The following is an 18,022-nucleotide window of genomic DNA, read 5'->3' as shown; positions in this document are numbered from 1 at the left end:
TGCTCAATATTTCAACATTAAAACTGTTGACTTGACTTATTTCAACAGAAAATTACAGATGCTTGCTTTACCCACTATTTCATAATTTAAACAATTAGAAGGAGTGGACAAGTTTGAAGCAACAGCTAGCAAACATTGAAGAAAACAGGAGTTTACTCTTACAAATGAGACAAATTTCTCTATAATAAGCATGTCTAAATGTGTAATTTTATCAATAACAGTATTTTTACCATCTGATTTTCTGAAAAATCTTAATAAAGATATTGGAAAATGCTGTGTGTTTTTTTCTTGAAACAAGAGCTGTCACCATAGGATGACTTATGCCCCCTATAAACGCTTGATAGAAGTTAAGAGCTTTTTTCAAAACCTAAACGCAGATTTCGAAACCTAAACGCGGACCCTTAGTTCAAGGTCAAGGTCACAGGGGTCAAAATTTGTGTGTGTATGGAAAGGCCTTGTCTATATACACATGCATACCAAATATGAAGGTTATATCTTAAGGGACATAGAAGTTATGAGCATTTTTCAAAACCTAAACGCAGATTTCGAAACCTAAATGCGGACCATAAGTTCAAGGTCAAGGTCACAGGGGTCAAAATTTGTGTGCGTATGGAAAGGCCTTGTCCATATACACATGCATACCAAATATGAAGGTTATATCTCAAGGAACATAGAAGTTATGAGCATTTTTCGAAACCTAAACAAAGATTTCGAAACCTAACCGCGGAGCCTAAGTTCAAGGTCAAGGTCACAGGGGTAAAAAATTGTGTGCAAATGGAAAGGCCTTGTCCATATACACATGCATACCAAATATGAAGGTTATATCTCAAGGGACATAGAAGTTATGAGCATTTTTTGAAACCTAAAACGCAGATTTCGAAACCTAAAATAAGTTTAAGGTCAAGGTCACAAGGGTAAAAAAATGTGTGCGTATGGAAAGGCCTTGTCCATATACACATGCATACCAAATATGAAGGTCATATCTCAAGGGACATAGAAGTTATGAGCATTTTTCGAAACCTAAACGCAAAGTGTGACGGAAAGAAGGACAGACAGACAGACAGACAGACAGACGGACAGTCCCATCACTATATGCCCCCTTGTCTTCGAAAGGGGGGATAAAAATAATCACAACAATAAACATTAAATATACAGTGAGATGCAGAGCTTCAACTGCTAGATAACTCAAACTGTACATAGTTTGGTCACAAACAAAATAATAACAATACATGTGCCTATACTGTGGATAAGAATGCAAGTGAGAACCATTCAAAAGTATTTAAAACAGGCAAACCAAGCTATATTAATAATAAACAAGAGCACCGCATAACGGGCGCCTCGCTCGGCTGCGAAAGCTTGCCAGAATTTTTTTGTTTTTATTTTAGAGGTCACAGTGACCTTGACCTTTGACTTTGTGACCCAAAATGGGTGTGGCGTGTAGAACTCATCAAGGTGCATCTACATATGAAGTTTCAAAGTTGTAGGTGGAAGCACTTTGATTTTAGAGGCAATGTTAAGGTTTTTGTTTAAGTTTTATATTAGAAGTCACAGTGACCTTGACCTAGTCACCCAAAATGGGTGTGACGTGAAGAACTCATCAAGGTGCATCTACAAATGAAGTTTCAAAGTTGTAGGTGGAAGCACTTTGATTTTAGAGCCAATGTTAAGGTTTTAGCACGACGTGGACGTCGGACGGCCGACAGCGGACGACGAGCAGGCTTTGACAATAGCTCGGGTTTTCTCCAAAAACAGCCCCGCTAATAAAATTACACTGCAGATTTTTTTGTTTTGATACACAGCTGGATTGTAAATGAGTTAAATAATGCAATTATTGCAATTATTGCAAATAAAACTGTCTTCTACTAGAGTTCTAGATAGAGTTTAAATATTTTACAACACAGCAAAAACAGACAACAACAAAATATGACGGAAGAATTTAAAAGCAAACTTAGTCATCTTACAAAAAGCTTTTTAGCACACATAAAGCATATCAGATGATGTGACAAGTGCCCCAAAGGACCGTCATGTAAAATAACAAGAGCACCGCATAACAGGTGCCACTGTCCGCTGCGAAAATTAAGCTTGTCAAAATTATTTTTTTTAGAGGTCACAGTGACCTTAACCTTTGACCTAGTGACCCAACAATAGATGTCTTTGTCAGAAACACAATGCCCTCTACTGCGCCACTTTGAAATAAAATTGATATTTATCATTTGGCAGATATAGGCATCATCTCCCTTTAAAGCTTTATTACTTCCCTTTGATTTTGTCCAATCCAACCGGGGGGGGGGGGGGGGGGGGGGGGGGGGAGGGGGGGGAGGAGGTCTGTAGACAGTCAAAAATGACCAAGTCAGACATCACTGACAACCTAGGCCTGTGGTTTATCAAAGAGATCATAGCCAGAGTTCATCATGTATGTATGGACATAAGACCACTGGTATTTCATGAAAACTAGCATTCACAAATTAGAACAGGTAAGAATTGATAATTATATCAAGAGATGTGTTTGTCAGAAACACAATGCCCCCTATTGCGCCACTTTTAAATAAAATTGCTAGTTATCATTTGACAGGTATAGAAATCATCTCCCTTTAAAGCTTATTACTTCCCTTGAATTTTGTCCAATCCAACCGGCGGGGGGGGGGGGGGGGGGTCTCACAGTCAATTATGACCATGTCAGACATCAATGACAACCAAGGCCTATGGTTTAAAAGAGACCATAGCCAGAGTTGATCATGTATCTATGGACATAAGTCCACAGGTATGTAATGAACATCAAAGAAATTAAAATTATATCATTTAACAAAAAAACTTTGACAAATCAATCATTTGAGTTATAAATAATCAAAATAATAAATCTGTACAGTAACCGTGAAAAGAACTTGGTAAGGAAATATATATAATATGAGATTTATAATTATATAAATTACTTCCCTTGAAAATAATTGTCTCTAACAAATCTCTATTTTTAGTAGCAAATAATTAAAAGCATCTACCGTGACTGTGATTGACCACTCGAAATGTGCAGCTCCATGAGATACACATGCATGCCAAATATATAAAGTGGCTATGTTCAATATTGAATAATTTTCTCCCTTTTTAAAGCTTATTACATGTACTTCCCTTAAATTTGTATTTTTTACCGTAGACCGTAAAGGATTACCTTGACCTTGACCTTTTACCACAATGTGTTTGTCAAAAACATAATGCATCCTACTGCGCCGCTTTGATTTATTTAACAAAATATATACGTGGGCAGGTCAGATAACTATGTCCATTTAAAGCTTATTACTTCCCTTGACTTTGTTTTTTCGACCCAAGACCTTGAAGGATGATGCTCACCTTGAAATTTTACCACTCAAAATGTGCAGCTCCATGATATACACTGCATGCCAAATATCAAGGTGCTATCTTCAATATTTAAAAAGTTATGGCCAATGTTAAGGTTTTAGCACAACGCCTACGGCGGACGACGAGCAAGCTATGACAATAGCTTGGGTTTTCTCCGAAAACAGCCTCGCTAAAAATAAGGCGATGTAAACAAAAGATATTCTGTTAAAAAATTTTGAGTAGACTTTTTTTACAAAGACACAAGAGAGTTGTGTGCTTTGAATTGTTGCGCAGAATGATATAGCAAAGTTAATTTTTTAATCTTTCAGACATTGAGAAGTGATACAAGGGAACTTTTAAATGCATAATCTTTTTACCTTACATTGTGACTTGAAAGAAGCTATTTATAAACAAAGTATACACAGGTACAAAACATAACATCAAATATAAATAAAATATTAAAATATAAAATATACAAGAGGGCTTGAAAGGCCCAAAGTCGCTCACCTGAGATAACAAGATCTTATTGGGACAAATCTTCTGACCAAGTTTCACGAAGATCGGAAAATAAATGTGGCCTCTAGAGTGTTAACAAGGTTTTACTATAGCCATATAAGGAAAAATGCCCCTCCCCCTGGCAGCCATGTTTTTCAACCAACTGGCATCATTTTTGAACTCTTCCAAGATATTATCGGGATGAATCTTCTGACCAAGTTTCACGAAGATCGGAAAATAAATGTGGCCTCTAGAGCGTTAACAAGGTTTTACTATAGCCATATAAGGAAAAATGCCCCTCCCCCTAGCAGCCATGTTTTTCAACCAACTGGCATCATTTTTGAACTCTTCCAAGATATTATCGGGATGAATCTTCTGACCAAGTTTCATGAAGATCGGACAGTAAATGTGGCCTCTAGAGTGTTAACAAGATTTAACTAAAGCCATATAAGGAAAAATACCCCGCTTCTTGGAAGCCATTTTTTTCAAGTAAACATAATTATTTTCGAACTCATCCCAGATATCATTGAGACCAATCTTCTGACCAAATGTCATGAAGATTGGACAATAAATGTGGCCACTAGAGTGTTAACAAGGTTTTACTATAGCCATATAAGGAAAATAGCCGCGCTCCCGTGGTGGCCATGTTTTTCAACCAACCGGCATCATTTTTGAACTCGTCCAAGATATTACTGGGATGAATTTTCTGACTGAGTTTCATGAAGATCGGACAATTACTGTGGCCTCTAGAGTGTTAACAAGATTTTACTATAACCATATATAGCCATATAAGGAACAATGCCCTGCCCCTTGGCAGCCATGTTTTTCAAGCAAACGTAACCATTTTCGAACTCATCCATGATATCATTGAAACCAATCTTCTGACCAACTTTCATGAAGATTGGACAATAAATGTGGACTCTAGAGAGTTAACAAGGCAAATGTTGACGCCGCACAACGGACAAAGGACAACGGACGACGGACAAAAAGCGATCACAAAAGCTCACCATGAGCACGTTGTGCTCAGGTCAGCTAATAAAAAACAAATGTACTGACGATACTGGACATTTTCCACAGTTCTTACTTACAGCAAACCCAGAGTTGGAAGCCTTTTTGTTGTAGAAGAAATTGAAAATTATCTTTAGGGAAGCTAGTATGAGAGAAATTTAATTGAAAGACTTGCATTAACATTAATATACAATGAATGTAACAATCTTCCATACTGCATACATGTATTTCAAAGAATAACCACACATAAAATCCCAATCTTGCTTATACTGAAAATTGTTGGATCACATTAAGGTAAAAAGTGCTTAAAAAGTACTAACAAAGAAACAGTGATATAATATAAACATTTTATGTCCTGTTAAATCTAATGAACATAACAGCATCATGATGCAAAGGTTATAATTCATAGTCCATGACAATTTGTTAAGAATGAGATAAAGCTCTACATAAAAGTAATAAAGCCTATTTACAATGTCATGTGCTCACCTTAAACATAAAACTTTTTTTTTGTAAAACTTGAATGCCCCATACCTCCCCTTCTTAAATAAATTTCAAGGTTTTCATCACCCACAGTTAGACATCAGCAATAATATACCCCAGTTCCTGTGGGGGTTTACAAACCGCTGCCTTGATCTTATGTTGAGCCACATTCTGGAAAAACTGGGCTTAATTCATATGCATAGTGTTGTCTCAGATGAGCCTGCGCAGTCTACACAGGCTAATCAGAGACAGGGCCCTTGCTACACTTTGGGGGATTGGGGCCGGGGCCCTTAGAGGGGGGAATTTTGCGTCGTTTTGGGCGAAAAGGGGAATTTTTAAAGATCTTTTCACCAACCATTCAACACTTAAAATTGCTATATTTTAATGTAATTTACATAAATATACATTAAATCAAAGGTTAGTAGCACGATACCAGCTGGCAACATAGGTATACAGGTTAAACAAGAGGGCCATGATGGCCCTCAATCGCTCACCTGACTAACCAAATACAATCCCAACCCAGTTTTCATCAAGATAAACATTCTGACCAAATTTCATAAAGATTGGATGAAAACTGTGACCTCTATTGTCTACACAAGGTTTTCTAATTTTTGACCTATTGACCTATTTTTTGACTCCAGGTACCCCAAATACAATCCCAACCCAGAATTCATCAAGACAAACATTCTGACCAAATTTCATGAAAAATGGATGAAAACTGTTACCTCTATTGTCTTCACAAGGTTTTTCTATTATTTGACCTAGTGACATAGTTTTTGACCCAAGATGACCCAAATACAATCCCAACCCAGATTTTATCAAGATAAACATTCTGACCAAATTTCATAAAGATTGGATGAAAACTGCGACCTTTATTGTCTATACAAGGTTTTTCTATTATTTCACCTAGTGACCTAGTTTTTGACCTAGTGACCTAGTTTTTGACCCCAGATGACCCAAATACAATCCCAACCAGAGATTTCATCATAAAAAACATTCTGACCAAATTTCATAAACATTGGATGAAAACTGTGACCTCTACTGTCTACACAAACAAAATGTTGACGGTTTTTCTATTATTTGACCTGGTGACCTAGTTTTTGACCTCAGATGACCCAAATACAATTCCAACCCAGATTTTATCAAGATAAACATTCTGACCAAATTTCATAAAGATTGGATGAAAACTGCAACCTCTATTGTCTACACAAGGTTTTTCTATTATTTGACCTAGTTTTTGACCTAGTGACCTAGTTTTTGACCCCAGATGACTCAAAAACATTCCCAAGCAAGATTTCATCAAGATGAATATTCTGAACAAATTTCATAAAGATGGGATGAAAACTGCGACCTCTACTGTCTACACAAGGTTTTTCTATTATTTGACCTTGTTGTTGACCTAGTGACCTAGTTATTGACCTAAGATGACCCAAATACAATCCCAACCCAGATTTCATCAAGATAAACATTCTGACCAAATTTCATAAACATTGGATGAAAACTGTGACCTCTACTGTCTACACAAACAAATTGTTGATGATTTTTCAATTATTTTACCTAGTGACCTAGTTTTTGACCCAAATACAATCCCAACCCAATTTCATCAAGATACACATTCTGACCAAATTTCATAAAGATTGGATGAAAACTGCGACCTCTATTGTCTACACAAGGTTTTTCTTTTATTTGACCTATTATATGACCTAGTTTTTGACCTAGTGACATAGTTTTTGACCCCAGATGACCCAAATACAATCCCAACCCAGATTTCATCAAGATAAACATTCTGACCAAATTTCATAAAGATTGGATGAAAACTGTGACCTAGTTATTGACCGAAGATGACCCAAATACAATCCCAACTCAGATTTCATCAAGATAAACATTCTGACCAAATTTCATAAACATTGGATGAAAACTGTGACCTCTACTGTCTACACAAACAAATTGTTGATGATTTTTCAATTATTTTACCTAGTGACCTAGTTTTTGACCCAAATACAATCCCAACCCAGATTTCATCAAGATACACATTCTGACCAAATTTCATAAAGATTGGATGAAAACTGCGACCTCTATTGTCTACACAAGGTTTTTCTATTATTTGACCTTTTATGTGACCTAGTTTTTGACCTAGTGACATATTTTTTGACCCCAGATGACCCAAATACAATCCCAACCCAGATTTCATCAAGATAAACATTCTGACCAAATTTCATAAAGATTGGATGAAAACTGTGACCTCTACTGTCTACACAAACAAATTGTTGACGGACGCATGCACACACGCACGCACACACAACGGACGCCAGACATCACACGGTCACATAAGCTCACCATGTCACTTCCTGACAGGAGATCTAAAACAAACAACAAAATTTTAAATATTGCATTCAGCCCTGTTATTGCAGAGCAAGACCCAGAAGTGTTTCAACTCACCCCGGGTCTGGGCAGGGACAGGTAGACCAGGCGGTCAGTCTTGCCCTGGCAAAAGTCGTTGACCTCCTTCACCAGTACAGAAAGGTCGTTGATCTGTGACTCCCAGGCGTCAGCAAACAGGTCCAAGTTCTCCTTCGCTATCTTGCTGCTGGGGTACTGTGCCAGAGTACGGGCCGCGTGGAGAATCTGAGTAGTAAAGCAGTCAGTTCAGACATGCGTTGTTTTACGAAGATGGGCCTCAATGCTAAAGGCTTTCACTGCATTTGAGCTCAAATATATGTGAGCCTTGCTTTAGACAAACGGGATCAATGCTTGTTAATTATCAATCAATGTCGCCTGTGCAGTTTGCACAGGTTAAACAGCACTACCTACATCTTAGCAAAAATCCCATGAAGGCTGAAAGGGTTGTCTCTGATTAGCCTGCGCAGACAATCAAACCTGAAGAGACTGCTAGCCTGTGCAGACAATCAAACCTGAAGAGACTGCTAGCCTGTGCAGACAATCAAACCTGAAGAGACTGCAAGCCTGTGCAGACAATCAAACCTGAAGAGACTGCTAGCCTGTGCAGACAATCAAACCTGAAGAGACTGCTAGCCTGTGCAGACAATCAAACCTGAAGAGACTGCTAGCCTGTGCAGACAATCAAACCTGAAGACACTGCTAGCCTGTGCAGACAATCAAACCTAGAGAGACTGCTAGCCTGTGCAGACAATCAAACCTGAAGACATTGCTAGCCTGTGCAGACAATCAAACCTGAAGAGACTGCCAGCCTGTGCAGACAATCAAACCTGAAGAGACTGCGAGTTACCTTCAGGCAGTTCTTGATTGATGCTGGTTGCATAAGGCCATTCTCAATTTGCTTCTCGGTATGAAATGGTTAAATCAGTCCAGTTTGATAACTCACCAGTGGTCCCAGTGACCGCAGCATGATCTCATTGTGTTCTGCGGTGATGACCAAAGGCTCTGTGGTTGCAATGTGGCGGAACAGCTTACATACCTGGGAAAACAAAGCAAATGTGTATTGTTCATGTATACTGGCCACATAAACCTCATAAGCACTTACAACCTGAACTTACATAACAAGAGGGCCATGATGGCCCTTAATCGCTCACCTGAAAAACCTTGCCACATCAACTTAAATTCTATCAGACCCATATACAATCCCAAGCCAGATTTCATAAATTAATGCATTCTAACAAAATTTCTATAAGACATGATGAAAACTGTGACATCTTTCATCTGCACAAGGTTTTACTAGAATTGGCCTGGTTACCTAATTTTCGACCCCAGATGACCCATATACGATCCAAAATCATGTATTAACAAGATAAACATTCTGACCATATTTCATTAAGATCAGATGAAAACTATGACCTCTATTGTAAACACAAGGTTTTTCTACGATTTGACCTAGTGACCTAGTTTTTGAACCCAGATGATCTAAATACATTCCCAACCCAGATTTCATAAAGATTAACCTTCTGGCAAAATTGTATTAAGTTTGGATAAAAACTATGACCTATACTGTATACAAAAGTTTTTTTAAACTTTAACCAAGTGACCCAGTTGTTGACCCTAGATGACCCAAATTCAATCCAAACCCAGATTTTAACAAGATAAACATTCTGACCAAATTTCATAAAGATTGGATGAAAACTGTGACCTCTATTGTCTTCACAATGTTTTTCTATTATTTGACCAAGTGACATAGTTTTTGACCCCAGATGACGCAAATACAATCCCAACCCAGATTTCATCAAGATATACATTCTGACCAAATTTCATAAAGATTGGATGAAAACTGTAACCTCTATTATACACACAAGGTTTTTCTATTATTTGACCTAGTGACCTAGTTTTTGACCCCAGATGACCCAAATACAATCCCAACCCAGATTTCATCAAGATAATCATTCTGACCAAATTTCATATAGATTGGTTGAAAACTGTGACCTCTACTGTCTACACGAGGTTTTTCTATTATTTTACCTAGTGACCTAGTTTTTGACCCCAGATGACCCAAATACAATCCCAACCCAGATTTCATCAAGATAAACATTCTGACCAAAGTTCATTTAGATTGGATGAAAACTGTAACCTCCACTGTCTACACAAACAAATTGTTGACTGACACACGCACGCACGCACACACGCACAATGGACGCCGGACATAACACTGTCACATAAGCTCAACATGTCACTTCGTGACAGGTAAGCTAATAATAATCCTTCTCGCTACAAAGCCATACAAACTGCTTTCCTTTTAATCTCATTTCAACATTTTCACTTGAAGATATTTTTTAATATGTTTTTTACTCTTTGGTTTTAACTTTTAAAAGTCAAGATTATTATATACAAGGAAGAAACAAATTAAAAACAAAGTCTGACCGACTCTCAATTATGTTAGACTACAAGTCAGTTTTTTAAATAAATGTTGAAAGTGTCGATTGACCAGACGTTGCAGTTGTCTAAGTGTCAATTAATTTTTATTCCATTGTTTTCAGTGGCTTTACAGGAAATATCAGTGATTCAAACATGATAATTTAAACCTTTAAAAAGAAACAAGAGATGTGTTTGTCAGAAACACAATGCCCCCTATTGCGCCGCTTTGAAGCCATATATTTGACCTCTGACCTTGAAGAATGACCTTGACCTTTCACCACTCAAAATGTGCAGCTCCATGAGATACACATGCATGCAAAATATCAAGTTGCCATCTTCAATATTACAAAAGTTATGACCAAGGTTGAACTTTTGATGCCACTTTGAAGCCATATATTTGACCTTTGACCTTGCAGGATGACCTTGACCTTTCACCACTCAACATGTGCAGCTCCATGAAATACACATGCATGCCAAATATCAAGTTGCTATCTTCAATATTGCAAAAGTTATAAGTTAAAGTTAAAGTTTAACCAAGGTTAAAGTTTTGGGACAGAATGACAGACAGGCCAAAAACAATATACCCCCGATCATTCGATCCAGGGGCATAAAAATAACATTTAAAATTATCGATAATGTCAACTGATTTCCTTTGACATTGTTTTATTGATGCCATGATGTAATTGTTCCAGCGAATTTCTGCAATTTTGTAAATGTGAGTGAATGGTGTCAAAAATTACTAAAACAAAATGTGTTGGTTTTCAATAGACTCTTATATTTTTATTCACTCCTGTTTAAAGCAAATAAGTTAGTTCACTTGATGTAAAAATATTAAATTCTGTATCACTTAATAATTTAATTATATAATCTACCAAAACATACACATACCCTCAATACTTCTATTACCACACTACCAAAATGTACACATAACCTTAATACCTCTATTCCACACTACCAAAATGTACACATAACCTCAATACCTCTATTCCACGCTACCAAAATGTACACATAACCTCAATTACTCTACTCCACACTACCAAAATGTACACATAACCTCAATACCTCTACTCCACACTACCAAAATGTACACATAACCTCGATAACTCTATTCCACACTACCAAAATGTACACATAACCTCAATACCTCTACTCAACACTACCAAAATGTACACATAACCTCAATACCTCTACTCCACAATACCACAATGAAGATATAGCGTCCATACCTCTATTCTACACTACAAAAATGTACACTTAACCTCAATAACTCTATTCCACACTACCAAAATGTACATATAACCTCAATATCTCTACTCTACACTATCAAAATGTACAAATAACCTCAATTCCTCTACTCCACACTACCAAAAAAAAATGTACACTTAGTAAGTTACAGTCCACTCTCGTCATCTCGAAGTCGGCGGCAACAAGAAAAAATATCGAGATAACGAGAGTTCGAGATATCCGATAAGGCGTTTTCAAAGAAAAAATGAGACGAACATTTACCTTGTTTTTAACATCTAAATACCTGCTAAGTGGTCTAACTAAAGCCGTCACCGTGTGGCATAATACACTCTACCTGATATATACGCATTTTTCGAGGCACGATTAGTTTTGCTATTTAAATGCTTAAAATGACGTTTTAAGTATTACAGAATCGCATGAACACATGCGGTTATAATTTACCAAACTGTCGAATAAACATCCGGTAATGTTGCTATTTAAAGTTATGATGCAATTGACGTCCAATCAAGACGAGGGTTTTCCATCTGAACATGCGTAAATCACGTTCCGGAATACTGAACTGTACATGTACAGTTTGTAGTTTGAAATGCAAAGTTAAATCGATTATTAGTCCATGATCAAATAAAAATTAAAAGCCATTTTGAGTCTTGTCTTTTTATCTTTATTATCTTTATTACTCAATATCCCCAGAGTGACAGTTAAAGTGACAGGCCTTACTCAAGTGTTAATGGCTAACGAAATAACACACGTGTGATCATTGATGCAATTAACGGATCAATTTCCTACCGCACAGTATCAGGAGCAGCCGGGCGAAGCGGGACGGTGAAGTATCAAAGACAAAATTTCTCACCTTTTGCCGACACTGGAACAGTTATTCGCACTTTGAGATAAACCACAGTAAATACATGTAAAATCGAGACTCGGGACAAAATTTTATATCGACATATCGAATTATTCAACATAACGAAAATCGAGATATGCGATGTTTATTTATATAGATAAAGAAGGAAAAACGTTGGGACATTGAGCTTACTTCGACTTATCGAGAATATCGAGATATTCGATGTCGAGATAACGAGAGTGGACTGTACCATCTATACCTCTTTTCCACACTACCATAATGTACACATAACCTCAATAACTCTATTCCACACTACCAAAATGAACACATACTGCAGACCTGTTTACTCTACCGATTGCTTCTCAGTAGTATGGAGGGCATTTCTCAGTAGTTTTGAGCTGTTGTCAGTAGTTTTAACCTTTTCAATCATTTTGAGCATTAAAACACCATGACTGGGTCACATATCAGTTTAACGGTACATAAAGCATTACATGAATTTACTTGCTAATAATTAAATCTGTTAAGTGATTTTATTTGCTTTTATTTGATACAGTCTTTGCCATTTGGTTTGGGAAAAATAGAGCGATAAACCATGAAATTGGAAAAAATAGCGCGATAAACCATGAAATTGGGAAACATTAAGCATTATAAATATGATTTTAAGTAACAGAATTAAAATTGTTTATAAGTGCATGTTTGACAGCAATTTTATATTACAAAGTGCTGCTTTAATGTCTTCTTACAATGAAGACAATATTTAATTAATATCCATCCACATGCATATTAAACTAATAATCTATAGATTCTTAAATACACCATTTGATCATAAGCTCTTTAACTTAAAGAGTAGCTATTAATTTAATTCAGTATTTTTTAAAATTAAATATCATAAGGGGAAAACCAGTGTCTGACAAATCCATTACCCGGAGCCCGGGGGCTACCGAAATTTTTCATCGGGCTACTGAAATTTTCCAGCTGACGCCCGCCGGGCTACTATAAATCTATAAGAACGGTAGCCCGGTTTATTGACAGACATACGTAGAATAAACACGCTGACCATGTGTTTGTACACTGTGTATTGCTTATAATCCGATAACAAAGTGCAATCAATTATCTAATCAGTCACCGATCACTTGCGGTAATGTCTTAAACAGTAACAGTGTATTTTAATCATCCAATCAGAATCAACATTTGTCGTCTGCTAATAATATAATGAGAGCCGGTTGGATAGTTGGCGCACATGATGCAACATCATTTCGCAGTTTGGAATTCTTTGTTTACCGCAACAATGAATAATAGCAACAACGTTTTTGATGTCGTTAAATATCAAAGGACGCCAAACATTAAATAAATCAAAACAATAGCGGATTCTTCAAAACGGTAACGAAACCGAAAATGAATATTAATGACAACTTTGTGAACGGGGTTAACACCTGCTAATTAGTTTGCATTGTCAATTAATAATTGGATTAATCGACTGTTTATCAATAATCCCATATATACCCGATTTATATTTTTAAAACCAAATTATGGGTGGGTAATATAGACAATAAGAGTCATAAACACAAACGTTTGAAATTGTCTAAAGTGTCAAATGAATTTCGGCATATGGTTCTATTTAAAGATATGATGAAATAAGCTCCCAATCAGGACCTTTGTATTGCAACATGCGTAAATAACCTGCCACGGTTTGCATGCGTTGTGTACAGCAGCTGTACTACAGCTCTTTTAGGTTACAAAATTCTACATTTAAGAAATGAATTTCTTTGTCCTGGTAAAAATCGTGAGAAAATTGGCGTGGGTGTATTTATTTGTAAATAAAAAATTTTGTAGCAGGTACAACATTGAGATCATTTAATTTCCATTAAAAGTTTCGTTGTGAATTTTAACTTAAGTGCCGGGGTATATCGCGAATTATTTGGCATTGTCATTTTCTCTTAATAAAATATCATGTAAACACGAGTTCCTTCATTATTGAAACAATTATTGTATTGTATACTGACTGCACACAAGTGTCGTAACATACGGATGCAATACGTAAATTCGGACAGTACTTAAAGTCGGACACAAGTAAATAAATGCTTTAATACTCTTGATTTCTTGAAACTCGGTATTTGTTGTTAAAAAAGGCAATTGAATTGATTAACACCATACGAGTCAATCGTTTTGATCATCTAAACGCTTTATTTACGTTTACGACTTAACATGCTGTCCGAATTTAAGTACACATACATGTGCACATACATGTAATATCTACATGTAGTATATGATTTTCTTTGGTACATTTACATTTAAGTACACGGTGCCTGTACTGTAACATTAATTTACGATATTGACTACATGTACATCAGACTACTTGCTGTTTTATGTATATGTATGTATGCATATTATGTATATGTAAATGAAGAAATAAAATAAAGATGAAAACCTGCCTCTTATCATTTTGTAGGAAAATTTTATGGGCTACCAAATATTTTTATTGGTAGCCCAGTGGGCTACCTGAAAAATAAGAAATTTGTCAGACACTGGGAAAACATAAACACATATTGACAAACACCCTTTAGTTTCTTGTTGTGTTAATAATGTATTAAATGGAGTTAAAATAATATATTTTACTTGTTGACCTTTCAATATCTTGCACTTGACAACCTCAGTTCAATGCTATTTCATTAAACTGTACAGCGTAACAAACATAATAAAGCAGAATATGCACATGAATCTGAGTATACACAGATCCACTAACATATAAATCAAATCATGTTTGTCTCTTTCCTTTGTCGAACGATACTCATTATAATAAATGCTTTAACTTTGTGAGTAGACTGAACTACAATTTTCCAACACTTGTTTCCGTGACGCACATTCATATTTCTGATAAATATTTTATTTTATTTTTATCTCAAACGTAGTATTTTGTGTATATTGACACACGCATTACATTATTCTCTAATGATTATATGATATCCGTTGTTAATTTGAATGGTATTTATTATTTTCGCCGTTAATCGCAATTTCTCGTCTGCTTGCCACCACCTTGGACGTGTGTAAAAACAGGCGTGCTCAATCCCGATACATCGACTATCGTCGGTATTCTCCACAATAGAGAGAGAGATGTGTATACTGGATAGCAACGTAAAATCATTTATATTCGGCTAAATTTGCGAGCCAATACGCAAGTCAGTTGTTGTTCGGTGACGACTCGATCAGCACTCGTTGAATTTTAACGTTTCTTACTACACAAGCGCCAAAATGATTATGATTGATAAATTACCCGCAAAGACCGAAAATAAGCGAAAGTACGATTAAAAACTGAAATTGGACCATTTTGATCTATGGATCCGTAGTTTTTCAGTACAAATCAGTAGTGCGTAGTTTAGCCAAATAATCCGTAGTAACTATGGCGAATCCGTAGAAGTAAACAGGTCTGATACTGTTTAAACCTCTATTCCACACTACCCAAGTATCCTCACCTCTTCCAGCTGGTCCATAACATATTCATTATATTCAGAAAACACTATTTTCAAACAAAGCAACAAAAGAAATAACCTACAAATGTTCAAAGAAGTATTTAGATTGTGAAGATTGAAGAGCAAAATTCTCACCTTTTCCAGCTGGTCGATATGTTCCCCAAACTTGACAGAGAGTTCATCAACAAAGCCGGCCCCCCTTGCATTTATATCTCTATTTAACAGTAACCTTAATAACTGAATAACCTTTATTTCCTTACCTCTTCCAGCTGGTCGATATGTTCCCCAAATTTGACGGAGAGTTCATCCACAGAGCCAGTCTCCCCCTGAATTCCAGCAGTCTGCAGGCTCCGTAGCAACACATGGTCCTCGTTACACTTGAACAGTTCCCCAGCCTGCTCCATCGCAGCCTCTTGCAGCTGTGTGGAAAAAAACACACATGCTGATAATGCACTTTTTGGAACTTTTCTTCCTCCAAGCAATTTTTCGGACATATTTTTTTTTCTTCCTAAATTGTGAATGTTCATTTTAAGGGAAGTTGTATAAAAGGAAAGGAAAACAAGAGATGTCTCCATAGGATGACATATGGCCCCATATAAACGCCTTTGATAGAAGTTATGAGCATTTTTTGAAACCTAAATGCATTTTTCGAAACCTAAACGCAGACCCTAAGTTCAAGGGGGTCGAAATTTGTGTGCGTATGGAAAGGCCTTGTCTATACACACATGCATACCAAATATGAATTTTACATCTGAAGCGACATAGAAGTTAAGAGCATTTTTCGAAACCTAAACGCAAAGGGTGACGGACAGACGGACAAAGCGATCACTATATGCCCTCCTTCGGGGGGCATAAAAATTGCTAATATAAACATGCTCTCAGAACAGGGCTAAATAAATGTGATGCAAGTGTCATACCAGATTAGCCTGTGCAGTCTGCACAGGCTAATAAGGGACAACACATTCCCCCTAGACTGGATTTTTGTTTAGAAGACTTCCTTTTTTTGATAGACGATCCTATTCTGGGATAATCCTTTTCCGAAATGGCAAAAAAAATCACAGCAGCTTGCATGTAGTCTTCATATCTGTGCACACACTCGAGAAAAAATTATGAAATTTCTCTAAGTCATTTATTCCTCAAGGCTGTAGCAATCAATTTTCATGTTTTATATTTAAGTAAATTCATAACAGCATGTTTTTAAGTCAATATTGCTTAAATGATAAATATTGTATAATTAAGTAAACAAGATCTGTGTCTTTGAAACCACAATGCCCCCTCCATATATTTGACCTTGAATGATGACCTTGACCTTTTACTGCTCAATAATATACACGTGCATGCCAAATAAAAGTTGCTATCTTCAATATTGCAAAAGTTATGACCAACCTTAAAGTTTTGGGACAGAATGACAGACAGACAGACAGACAGGCCAAAAACAATATACCCCCGATCATTCGATCCGGGGGCATAAAAATGATGAATATTGTATCATTTTGTAAGACAAAAACATTTAATGTCTTATAGAAATTTTTATCTGATATTGTCCTTCAAGTGCAACCAAAGGAGCTTTAAAAGTATCCCCCAAAACATATTATTTTAGAAAGACCTCAGGGTAGCTATGACCATGAAGAGGAAGTAATCAGCTAATAGGAGGAGCCCTTTATTTTTCGATAATCACATGAACGGTACAATACCCTACTAGGTGAACCAGTCATAAGTTAACAAACCCATTAACAATATACTATTTTATAGCAATACAGAAACTCAACAAGATAAAATCTTAAAACAAAATGTGGACAGATCCTTAAAGGTGTATGAGTGAATTGCAGATTTTTCAAGACAAAATCAAAACTTCTAAAAAAAGCGTTTCTATTAAGAAATCAAACTGAATTGAGCAACGTCTTAAAGAAAACTTTATCTGGTTATATCATAGAAAGTGTTTAAATGTAAAAACACATACTTTGAGGATATTTAAAGTATTTTCAATTCTCCTGAAGTTTGTATTAAAGTTTATTAATTATGAACATTACTCAACTTGAAGTGGTTTAACAAAGCGTCTACAACAACAACTTAACAGTGCAATTTTTAGTCATATTATCATGTTCCTTATTTGCATGACTTGAACCTGTTTTTTCAGCGTCTTTGCAGTCTCCAGTGTTTTCAGGATCGCCATCTCCATATCTTGGCTGGCTACCACGTCCTTGTGCAACTGTAACCAAAATCATCATGCATGTACGTAAGGTTCCATCTCAGACTAGACTCTGCAGTCCACACAGACTAATCAGGGACGACACCTTTGGCCTAAAGTAGATTTTTCCTAAGAAATAACTTCATT

The 18,022-nt window shown here is 36.4% G+C and overlaps 1 protein-coding gene across 2 annotated transcripts in view; it reads right to left on the bottom strand.

The window, feature by feature from the left end:
• Positions 1-18,022, bottom strand: part of LOC127847892 (alpha-catulin-like) — a 75,115-nt gene that overhangs the window by 15,416 nt on the left and 41,677 nt on the right. For both annotated transcript variants that reach the window (XM_052380115.1, XM_052380116.1), the window contains exons 8-11: positions 17,813-17,896; positions 15,948-16,106; positions 8,657-8,749; positions 7,753-7,938 (exon numbers count right to left, since the gene is read on the bottom strand). In XM_052380115.1, the coding sequence (XP_052236075.1) occupies positions 7,753-7,938; positions 8,657-8,749; positions 15,948-16,106; positions 17,813-17,896 (522 nt within the window). The remainder of the gene's footprint in view (positions 1-7,752; positions 7,939-8,656; positions 8,750-15,947; positions 16,107-17,812; positions 17,897-18,022) is intronic.

This window comes from Dreissena polymorpha, chromosome 10 (genome assembly GCF_020536995.1).
Source record: "Dreissena polymorpha isolate Duluth1 chromosome 10, UMN_Dpol_1.0, whole genome shotgun sequence".
Taxonomy (NCBI): Eukaryota; Metazoa; Mollusca; class Bivalvia; order Myida; family Dreissenidae; genus Dreissena; species Dreissena polymorpha.
The sequence above is the reverse complement of the archived record's forward strand: the minus strand, read 5'-3'. Positions and strand labels throughout refer to the sequence as shown.